We start from the raw sequence: 12,435 nt of genomic DNA on the forward strand, positions 1-12,435 counted from the left end.
TACTTCACGCCAAACAAAGAGTGTTACTCGTGCTACAAGATACAACTACACATCGACTACTGTTTTTTTTTTTAATGGATAACAAGGGAATAATAACCCCGACTGCGCTAACGGTATACACTGGCGGGGCACCAGTGTGGGATGATAGGCGAGGATGAATGCAGGTTAGTTAACCATGAGTGAATTATATATTGTATATATATAGTATATTATAATAATTTTGTATATATATAGTATATTATAATAATTTTGTATATATATAGTAAATTATATACTATATAGTAATATATAGTGAATTAATTATGATGGTTTCTAGGGGGAACCATGTGGAGGTCGGCTTGATAAGGTATATTGTTAGCAATGAAGCCTCTAGTCACATTAATAAAAATTCCATCCCCTCATCGACTACTGTTGTCACCAAGTATCTCATTTTTTCGTTATTTTTATGCAACTTAGAATGGCAAACAAGCTGATAGCCCACTTGATGGAAAGTGGTAACCGTCGCTTATAGACATGAGCAGTACCATGGACAAAATGACATGAGCAGTAACATGGCAAAAGCCCATGATATCCCCCATGTATTATCATTTCTGAGGACTAAGATGTTATTCCTCTGTACCATTTAAATTCACTGCAATATCTCACCCTTCAAATCGAAACACAGTCATGCAAATACACATACAACTGCTTCACGGTAGAAACACGAATAAGGCAGAGGTAGCCAAGCAAACGACTTTTGTACAAAATATTCCTCGGGTAATATAATTTTTTTTTTTTAGATTTTACTCAATGTAATGATAAAATTGTCAACAAACGAATAAACTGTATCATGTCATAAGTTTAAGAACAGATTTTGTCTCAAACAAGCTGTCGGGCCACGATGAAAAATAACAACTGTTGCTCATAGACATGAACACCGTCATGAATATCACAAAGAATACACATTATAACATCCTTGTTTTGCCATTCCTAAGAACTAAGATGTTACGCCTTCGTGTCTCCGTGTGTGTTTAAAATGTCATAGTCGTATTCAAATACACCCACACAACTACAGCTGCTTATCAACAGGAACATAAGAAGGATAAAAATTAAGCACCTTTGTTGACAACAACTATAGTACTAAACTTTACTACGGGAAAAATTTTAGGTATCATGTACGACTATATATCGTTACACTGTTCATCATTAACATGGACTTTGCTTTTATACACAGATGTTAGAATCTTAATAATCATATAGAGTACAATTTAAAATGTCACTTAAGGAGTGCACTATCTTCCGGATTTTTCCAGAAGATTAAAACTTGGTGTCCATAGACAACGATTACCACTTACCATCAGAACATATGAATGCTTATTTATCAATTTTGTGATATGTACATATATAAACATACTTACTATATACCATAATATCTACAAAATCTTATTAGAAATTGTACAATACATTTTTGTACAACAGAATGTAATTGATTCTTTAAGGAATCAATAAAAGTAATCGTTTCTAAAGGTAATCAATTGAATCAAATATTATTTCATACTAGCTGTTTTCTATGAATATAGATGCATGATTTAAAGTTAAAGTACTTAACTTATGGTTAATTTATGACATGTTTCATCCGTGTATTAAATATCATTCAAATCAGTTCAGCCTTTTACGCGTGATTGAGTAATAAACATCCATCTTTAGAAACTTTTACATTTATAAAATTATTATAGGATATAAAGATAAAAACAATTACATCTGTTACGCATTACGTCATAAAAATTGCGTGGGTGACCCGAATAGCGATCATATAGTTTGATATCTATAAAAATTACGCAACCGCCCTGATTAATAGCACGATATTTGTCACATCAATGTATGTTTCATTGAGACAAACCAAGTTTATATCGAATTTTAAAGCGTCCGATCTATAAACTGCTCGTTAAATCTCGCTCGCGATAGTTGTAAATTTTCTCTGGACTCATGGACTTTTACGATGGACACTCGCTCCGCCCACCTGAGACTTTGTGGCCTGCATTACACCGGCATTGTACATCGATCCCCCATAAAACAGGGCGTGATGGCTTGGCGGCGTTTCTTTGCTATGAAGGCGTTCTTCTATTTTTAATTATAGGGCAGTAGATAAAACGTTGTTAGAAGAAAATTTAATACCTTGTATTGATAGAGTAAGATAATTCGATTGCTTTTGTAGCAGAAAAGTTAACTGTCTTTACTGTCATCTAGCTGTACATAAGATTATTCATTTATCATTACATATCGAAAACAATAGCCTTATAATAAAAAATAAGGACTTTATGTAATTTAGATGATATTAAATATCTATACTAGTCGTAATAGCAATATTTATGTTGTATCTAATTACTAACAAAATATAATGTATCCAATAAACTCTAATTGACCAGTGCTTTTAACAACAATATGTGTTGTATCACCAGTTGTCAAAATGAATGGGGAAAGAAATCTTTGAGTCAGCCATTAGTAGGTACAGTTACTTTTTTAATGGATGATAGCTAATGGTATAATGACCCCGCCTGTTCTATCGGTATACACTGGCGGGGCGCCAGTGAGGGATGATTGGTGAAGATGAAAAGGTAGCTTAGTTAGCCCATCATGATGGATTCAACGATAAATTAGTCACGATGGTTTCCAGGAGGAACCGCTTGAAGATCGACCTAGTAGAGTATAGGTATTGATACCAATAGGGACGAACTTGTCCATTACTAATAATCCCTTCCCCCCGGTGCAGTTATATTAGGGTAATAAATAGATAGATCTGTACCGTAGAACTACCCACACGCAATCCCGCTGGGATTGTCTGTGTGTGGTTCTAGGGGAAATGGGAGTGCCTTCGCATTTGGTGGCGTTGATTGCTGGGCTCTATCAAGAAGGAGTCTCAATGGTACGGGTCAACGGGGTCATTTCGCAAGATTTGAATATAGGATTTGAGGAAGAACTGCCGATCACCTACAGCAGAAAAACTCACGAAGCCGATGCCAGGTTAGTCCTCCTTGACAGACAGAATCTTTTCCTTATAAAACGCTTCCACTGCGGTGTTTTACCTTTAACAATTATCATTCTATAAAAAGCCTCCAACCCAACTAGCATAGATATATAGCATGGTTCATAGAAGGTTAATATTCCTCCTTTATCAGAGGGAACCGTGCTTGCCCATCCGTGGGAAGATAATGGGTTCTTTTGTTAACTGTCATAGTAACTTGCAGCTTTTTTCTCTCCTCTTTGCATTCTTCTTAACGATATATCAATATCTATAGGTATATTGTGTATCTCTATGTTTATAATATTTTTTTGCAATATATAAATAAATAAATAGAAAAATATATTTTTTATTCAATGCCTACATGACATTTGATCTGTGTGGATATTAAATATATATTTTTAATTCTTATAATTTAAACAATTAATACTTTTCATGTAATGTCTACTAAAGGAATTTTTCAGTCGGTTCGGTTCTACTAGTATCTTCTAGTATCACTTTATTGTAGACCGTTGCATGTAACCAAGTAAATTACTTATATCTTCTCTCATTTGGAAATTAAACTATGCTCTTATCACTAATCAGCCATTTTTCTCTATTATAATATAAACTATTTCAAAAAAAATATATATATATAAAAATATTTTTTTATTCTAGTAAACAATAAGAATTTTTGAATTGACATTTTTATGAGTCTAGTAATAATTAGTATTACAATTTTACAGAAAATTAATTGATAGGGTAAAGGCACCTATCTAGTACCAAGGCAGCTTTTAAATAAATATCCATTTGTCATTAAATATACGTATTTACTACTTTATCCAGTTCTTATTTCAGAATTATCAACCTGCCTAAACATAAAAATAAATAAAGAAGGGTTTATTACAATTGAGTACTATGCATAAAAGCTTTGCCTTCACTTAATTAATAACATTCAAATTCCATTAACCTTTGTATTTATGATCGAAAAACAATTAGAAAACAATAAAAAATTGGCCATATCGTAAAAGAAATGACCCTAACTGTCCGTATCATGCATTCCATACGTTTACGACAAAAACATCGCAATAACAACATAAAACCTATACTTATGCAATGTTCTACTGCCACACCGTCGTACCACCGACCTGATAAAGCTGAAAAGGCAACTTAAGCCTATAAAAACCATGCACTAAACACATGTAACAATCAAAAGTGTTGTAAATAAATAAAATTTTCAGTCAATAAACTGTTTTATTTTAATAGTCGTAAAGATTGTTATTGCACACGTGCTCAATGCGGTTACGACTTGTGAAGATGAATGAAACGTGCGACGAAGATAGAAACAGCTACGGAAAAGAGAAGAGTGATACTCGTCCGACCACGTGGCTCGCTTAAAACAATTCAGCACAATTTTAAATTGATTTTTGTTCTGATTTTATTATAATAGATATTATTGCTTTATATTTTTAAAGCTTGTTAATACAAATTTGTATAATTGGTTTAATTAATTTAATATTAATTTTTGGTATAGAAACATTAATAACATTTTCTTTATCAATATAGTTAATACCTTATTATAAATAAGTCCATTATTATAGTTTTGAATGTTTCTTATGAAACTACATTATTATGTAGATAATAATACAATTGTATGATAATATTTAAGCCATATAAATTTTCCTATTAAGAGACAATGTAACAAAAGTATTAATATTATTACTTATTAATATTTTTGGTAATAATTATGCAAATACGAACACATTTATATGAAAATAGTACGATAAACAACATATTATTTTTAGCCCTTTTATATTGTCCAAATTTTAATTATGTATCTTTTTAAAATTAGTTTTAATTATAATAATACTAAGCAGTGTTTATCAGAAATTATGTTATAAAATATTGAATTAGGAAATTAGGAAGCAAGATCCGGACATGAAAATTATTGTACATTTAATGTTGCAATTTCGCGTAAAACCATTCAGTTTGACAGCTAGAAGTGCCGGAATGGTTTGTGATTGGCGGTGAATGTTCTGCACCGGATTACTATTGGCGTAGACGAGGTTGGCGCGGGGTAGTGCGGGGCTCAGCGCCATTACGAACAATGGCCGTCAGAATGATCGTTAGCGAATAGCTTTTATCTCTTTCTAATGTAAGCTACGCAGGTAGGAATTAATGAGACGGAGAGGGTTCCGGCGTGTCGCCCCTCATGGTGGTCGCATCTCTTTCGCACCCACGTGCCGCGTTTCGCCGTCTCGCAAGCGGCGCGCGGCAGCGGTACGCTCGCCACGACGGGGAATTCGGAGTCGTAGAGCCTCATACGCGGGTCATAAACGATCCGCGGCCATAGTAGAGGTGCACGCGCGAGAATCGATCCGAATCGCCGGCGATAAACGCATCTCCCGCGAGGCGATCGTCGCGCGCCGCGTCGCCGCCGAGCGATGAGTTCCAAGTTTATCATCGATAGCATGCTCCCGAAGTACCACCAGCAATTCCATCACCAGAATTTGTTCGCGGGTGCTGGGGCGTCGCCTATAGAGGCGTCGCTGTCTTCTTCGCTGTCGTCGTCGCTGTCGACGTCGCTGTCGTCCTCGCTGTCTGGCGGGCTGGGGGCAGCGGCATTGGGAGCAGGCTCGCCGGGTGCCGGTAGCCCTCAACGCTCATCATCCTCATCGTCGGCGTCGCCGGGGGCGCCGGCGAGGATGTATCCTTACGTGTCGCACCATCAACAGTTCGGAGGCTCGGTGCCATTCTCGGCGACCGGAGGGTTGTCAGCTGCGGATGACAAGAGTTGCCGCTATCCCGCCGCAGTCGGAGGTGATCCTATGGTGAACTACGCTTTGGGACAGCACAATGGTGGAGCGGCAGTTTCAGCGGCGTCGGCAAGTATGGCCGCGGCGGCTCAATTCTACCACCAGGCGGCTGCGTCAGCAGCATCGGCAGCATCCGCAGCTACGGTGGACGCAATGGGAGCAGCTTGTGCGCAACCCTCTGCCCAGCCTCTGCCCGATATCCCGCGGTACCCCTGGATGTCCATCACTGGTAAATGTTTTACTCCTTCTTGCATGCTTGTGTTATTGCAAATGTTCCCATTGATATCTGAAAAAAATAGGTATAAAAATATTTATTAAAATTTTCAATTGGATCTATCTGCCTAATTTACCTTATCACAAAATTAAATAGAAGTTAGAAATGCATGTAGATACCTATTTTAGACATTCTATCCACTCTTTTAGATACTCTATGTATCCTACACAGTGGTTCTCCTTGGAAACCACCGTGGTTATTTCTTGTCGAACACGTCATGGTGGGCCAACTGACCTGAATTTATCCTCAAATATCATCTTTCACTGGTGACCTATCAGTGTATAGCGATCTATACACTGATAGGTCACCAGTGAAAGATGATATTTGAGAATGAATTCGCTGTGCTATCGAGCACAGGCAGGGGAATCATTCCATTTTCACCAATTAAAAGTAATACCTATGCAGGAAGGTAAATAGCCATTTTATTGCACCGGAATCGTAATTCTAATTTCCTTACCTCCAAAATAGATACCTACAAGGTGCAATAATTACCCGTGTTTCACAAAATAAGTACTTAATAACTTATACGTGTTTATGTTTGTGTACATCTAAGTTTTTTATATCATATTGTAAAACTATATATAGCATCATCTTAAATTTTTTCATATCATCTCATTTTCAAGCTTATTTGTTTATATTAAAGTAAAGAATAGGCTCATTATTGCTATTTATATGTATTTAATGCAGTCGTAATTTGGCCTCGTAAAAATTATCTAACGAAACGTCCAATTACCGAATGTGTGGTTGTCCAATCAGAATTAGGCTTCTACTTATTTATTGCTGATTAAAAGCTGCTTAATGCCTGTCTATCACTTTGCTAATACGATATATTTCAACAAGAGTAATATAAATGCTATAAAACGCGCCATTATTATTTTATTGACACTGAATCTTGTTATTTACCTTCTATTATCTCAACATTTGGTGCTAATTTTAATATTTAATAATTTTTATTTGAGTAAAAATTGATATTTGCCTAGAAGTTGGATATGGAGATTCGTAGAGTGGGCTAGGGATTTATATAATAATTTGCAGCGTTTCAGTTCCCATATAAAAGCGCTATAAAACAACGAATGGGTAATAAAGACTATGCCCCCGCGACCACCTAGGTACCTATATTCCTCTCGCCCGCCGCCTGAGCCGCCGTCGGCTGTTGCCTTTGGGCGGGTAAAATAGGTTCCTGTTGCTTCTTCTATAACTGAATACAAACTTCAAAATTTTGGATACAAAATGTATTGCTTCTAAAGATGAAAACAGATTTTTTTCTATAAAAATTAATCAAAAATGCGTAATTATTTTGATACGAATAAGTATTTAATAAATAAGGTATACTCGATAAGGGTTTTAGGTAATGTATAGACAATATGATAAAAGATACCCTATAAAATATATTACTATTACGAATATTATTTATTTACGAATAGAAATTATAAAGTGCTTTTGTAAGTATTAGGTAATAGTAATTGGGTTGATATTACCTGATGTTAATTAACTGGCCTTTATAGTAAATTTATTAATTGAATTTATTAATAGAATTTAGGTCGGTAATATAAATAGATATTTATAGCCAATAACTGCATTATTATTATATAATTATCTATTATAAAAAAAATTAGTCTATAAATAGAATACAAAAAATATCCAGTACTTACTATAAACAAACATAATAGTAGGCATAGTACTTACTTAATGAACCTATTTTTTATTACACTTCATAAATATTATGGGTTCATATAAATAAATGAGTAAATGAAATATCTATTTAATTATATAATTACATTAAATAAAAAATAATAATAAATAATAAAAATCGTAAATAATTGTTTAATGGAAGGCTTTTTATAGGTATGTAATTACAATAAATTAAATAAATGGTTACAGCGTGGATATATTTTTTTTGGATAAATAGATTATATGGCTAAATAGGTTCGCATTTTATTATTTATCAATAATTGGTAGGTAATTAATAAATATATAATAGGTAAGTATTAAAATTAATTTAGTGCTTTCAGGATAGTGTCTTTATTTAAATTTATATATTTTTTAATTAAATCTGAGAAACTGTAGCCAATTGAGATAAAAATTATGTGCTTAATACTTGTAAAACGAATGGTCTTTTACACATAATATTGACCATAATTATATTATTTAGATACTTAGCATTAAATATATAGGTATCAACCGATCCGCCCTAGTTCTAATATGTAGACAGTATTGAAGTGAGTACATATGTACTACACCTAGTTAAGTTAGATTTTTAATAACAAAATGTACTTTCGCACACTTTGAGAATATACTAAACTTAATTATATTCTCCTTAATAATAACCCTATTAATATAATAAATATGAGAAAGTTTATAACAATGGACGAATAGATGTTTGTTACTCTTTTACGCAGAAACTGATGATATATGAATGAAATTTGGTACACGGTTAGGTTATATCATTACTTAGTACCTGGGGTACTTTATGTACTGATTCATTTTTAATGGTAATTTTTATGAATCTTTTGTTCAGTCCATTATCATATTGAATGAAATTTGGTATGAAAATTTCGTTTATAAAAATATTAACGAAAGCGGTTATTTTTATCACTATTCTGATTATTATCTGTGTTTTCCTGAGATAAATTTAATTTACATAACACAACTAGTTTGCTATATGCTACATGAAACTAGTTTAACAATGTAAATTAGGCTTTAATCTAGGATAATAAATTCAGGTCCAATTCAAATGATGCTTTTCTGAATAATTTGACAGACTTCTGTGAGGTCCACTTAGTACCCAAATAAGGAGGGTCATTACAGTGCTAAACTACCTGTATACTTAGCATACAATGGCACAATTATTTTTTATTCACAATTTTATTGATCATATATCTTCGGTTATATATCAATCGCACATAAACATTTAATATAGTATTATTTTTTATCTTAAAATGTTATAGTCAATTTTTAAGTCACTGTCTACCACCGAATATTCTCTTATTTTGACCTGTAATAATGATCAGTTCTCAACTACCCACAATCACTATCAATAACATAAATGGTATTAGCATGAACAAATCATCACGATGAAGTGATGCATAGTCATCTTTGAGGGAGAAGATTGGGGTCTTATTCAGCATTCAATGATATGAAATTGAACTTTCTGTCACCTTTAAAATAGTTTAGACTTAAATAATATCCATACGTTTAGGTGGGAAAGCCTTGGATGGGTTTGCACCATAAAAAGGGTAGGTTACTAATACTTACACGTCGTCAAAATAGGCAATACTTCACCTTAGTCACTTAAAACCTGTATGTAGGTAAGTAGGTACTTAGGTAATATCTAAATACTTAAAATAAATATTTTAGAACCTTCGTTATATTAACCAATTTCTTTCGCAGGCATAAGAATAAATTAAGAACTGCTATTTATCCTTATGGTGTAGATAGGGACTCTTTACAATTTGTTTATTTACAGAATTTTGGTAAATGCTTATAATAAGTAACTAATTGATGTCTTGATAAGTAGGTACATAGTTATGATGTGATGAACTTGCGCCCTACTTATATTTTTTTAAACTATTATTTCTGTTGCTGTTTTTTTTTTTAATATGACAACTTTCATATCTTTGTTTTTGTTACAATTTTCGTATTATATAATTATATTTACATAATATATAAATATATTTATGTTCATTACTAGTATAGGTATATCGTACTGCTTTCTTTTCCAATTTTTGTTAGAATGTTCTTTGATGACCTCAAGTTTTTATACTGTAAATGTTTTAATAAACATTGTTTGATAAATAATTTACTGTATGATAGTATACGTAGAGACACTCAAATCAAATTAAATCAAGTCCTTTGTCAAGACTGTCATTGACTTATTTCGAGGCAGCTTAGTGCTGGCTGACCATGACTGGCATCTTGTAAATTAATTTTCATGTCAGAATTGACATAAATATTACCGTTGTATATTCTGAAATCAGTTTAGTCCTCTCACCATTTATACCGTTAGTACTGACCTTGTATAAGCGTACTAAATTTATCCATAATAATTTTAAATTAAAAAAATATTGCAGATTAAACTACAAACGACATAAAACAATCAAACCACTTAAAAATTGCCGTTTTACATTTTGAAGTAAGTCCGCTCCCCCACCACCCATACTAGCGGTATTAACCTTATTGAAATATATAAAATTGTTCCATAATTATTTTAAAATAAAAAAATCGACTAGTTTTAGTCTAAATTAGTATCGACATGAGACAAAACATGTGAATACTTCCGTTTTAACTTTGAACTCAGTCGGGCCCTCTTCACACACACTAACCGTAATACCAAATAATTCTATAATAACCTAAAGTAACATTCCGTAATACGCCCCACTTTTTTAAAAGTAACCTAATTTAAAATAATTATTTTAGATTGTACTACCCGTACAAACGATTTACGACATCCAAAAGACTTAACTATTTTCCTTATTCTATACTTTGAAGTCAGTGCGCTCTCTCATCACCAGCACTAGCGGTAGTAATCTTGTATCAACATACTAAAATTTTCCATAATAAATTAAAATATATAAAAAAATCATAGATTCATTTCAGATTAAACTACAAACGACATAAGGCAACCAACAATATTAATATTGTGATTGTACTCATATATTTCAAAGTCAGTGCGATCTTTATCATTCACATTAGCAGTCGTTAGTGATCTTGTAAAAACATTAAATTATTATAAAATTATTTTTAATATAAAAATAATATTCTTATTAACTTATATCGAACCATCAACACCATGAGACATAGAAAGACACATTATTTACCCATATGTATGTACATATAACATCCAAAATAGGTAATTAGGTCAAGCCTTTGGTAACCTTTAATCTATTATATTTATTTTATTCATATTTATTATCTCATCATATTTATTATATATCATATTCAAATAAAATATGATTTAATAACATTCATAACAAATAATGTCCTGTAGCTAAAATAAAAAAAAAAATGAACGAATACCTACATTTTAATGAATGTCACATTGAACAATAATATTAATACCGTGGTCAACTCTAATATTTTTTGTTAATGTTTAAATTAAGTAATTAAGTTTGTTTTTTTAATAAGAATAAATTTGATTTGTATTTTAAAATAAAGTGAATAGGATAATAATTATACTAAAATGTGTGGTTGTTTTTAAAATATAAATAAAATATAAAAAAAAAACAATATTTAAGACAAACATTGTAAAAGAGGTAATAACGTATAATTAAATACAATCTCAATTGGACACATTACCCATTCATATATTTTTGACATCAGGTATTTATTATTAAGTAGGGTAAACCGTATAGAAACTGGCTATTTAATATTTGCTAAATAAATTTGCTAAATACTTGTTAAATATAACTAATGAACGATATAAATTGATAGGTTTGTCTGTTTAGATGCTTATATAATAATTGTTTTTTTAAATATAATTTAATAAGGAATTTTATGGATATTATAAATTTTATACTTGAAATTTAGAATTAAAAAGTAATTCAATTTTTATGTATTTTTTTTTAAATATTAACATTTTGGAAAATATTAAAGACTTTCGTACATTTCAGTTGAGCATGTTTCTTTTTGAACTACCCTCTTATAATCAAAAACTTCTTATTTATATATAATCGCATACAAAAACTTCTTATTTTTTTTTCGTGTGTACATATTCTTTGCATGCAAATAATATGTACAAATAATAATAAATAATGTGTAAAAGCAAACCATCGCTCTAATTTAAATATAAAAAAAATCTAACAGTTTTATGATCTCAATGGCCAGTTATGTACTATATCATAATAAGGTGCCAATAGATACAAAAGTTTAATAAAATTGAGTTAGATGACTTGTTTGTAGTAACCTTTATTATGAGACAAAGAATTTGAAAGGTGCCACTAATAATGATGTTTACCCTAGTTATATTATCTTATACATGTACCAGGAGAATATAATGTGAGAATATATTAAATAAATAGGTATGTCTGTCGTTAGCTAGTTGTAAGAAGGTGCTTGGTTACAAGATAAATATTTGGGAAAGAAATTAGACGAATGGTGTGTTTATAAAAATAACTTTAACAGTCGTGCTGAGGGAAATGTGAATCAAAAACATTTTAAGAGACGTATCTACCGACCTTGTTGGCACATGCGCGCTATCAATAACGTTGACATAAAAAAAAAAATTATAATCAAAGGCAATGTAGTAGCGTAACGGGCTCATAGCTCACTAAAATTATATGAAATGGCCTATAATCGGCTTGTTTTTATTTAGAAATAGCCTATTCATTTGATTTGTTATTAATGTAGAGTTGTAAAAATGTCCGGGGCAA

The 12,435-nt window shown here is 31.9% G+C and overlaps 1 protein-coding gene across 4 annotated transcripts in view; it reads left to right on the plus strand.

Annotated features, from left to right (window-relative positions):
- Window positions 1–5,208: 5,208 nt before the first annotated feature.
- Window positions 5,209–12,435, plus strand: part of LOC113518854 (homeobox protein abdominal-A homolog) — a 59,683-nt gene continuing 52,456 nt past the window's right edge. For 2 of the 4 annotated variants that reach the window (XM_026903870.3, XM_026903872.3), the window contains exon 1: window positions 5,209–6,022. In XM_026903870.3, the coding sequence (XP_026759671.1) occupies window positions 5,422–6,022 (601 nt within the window). In that variant the 5' untranslated portion in view covers window positions 5,209–5,421. The remainder of the gene's footprint in view (window positions 6,023–12,435) is intronic. The other 2 variants (XM_026903871.3, XM_026903869.3) reach the window with 2 other exon arrangements.

Source organism: Galleria mellonella, unplaced genomic scaffold, assembly GCF_026898425.1.
Source record: "Galleria mellonella isolate WM207_F2 unplaced genomic scaffold, CSIRO_AGI_GalMel_v1 utg159, whole genome shotgun sequence".
Taxonomy (NCBI): Eukaryota; Metazoa; Arthropoda; class Insecta; order Lepidoptera; family Pyralidae; genus Galleria; species Galleria mellonella.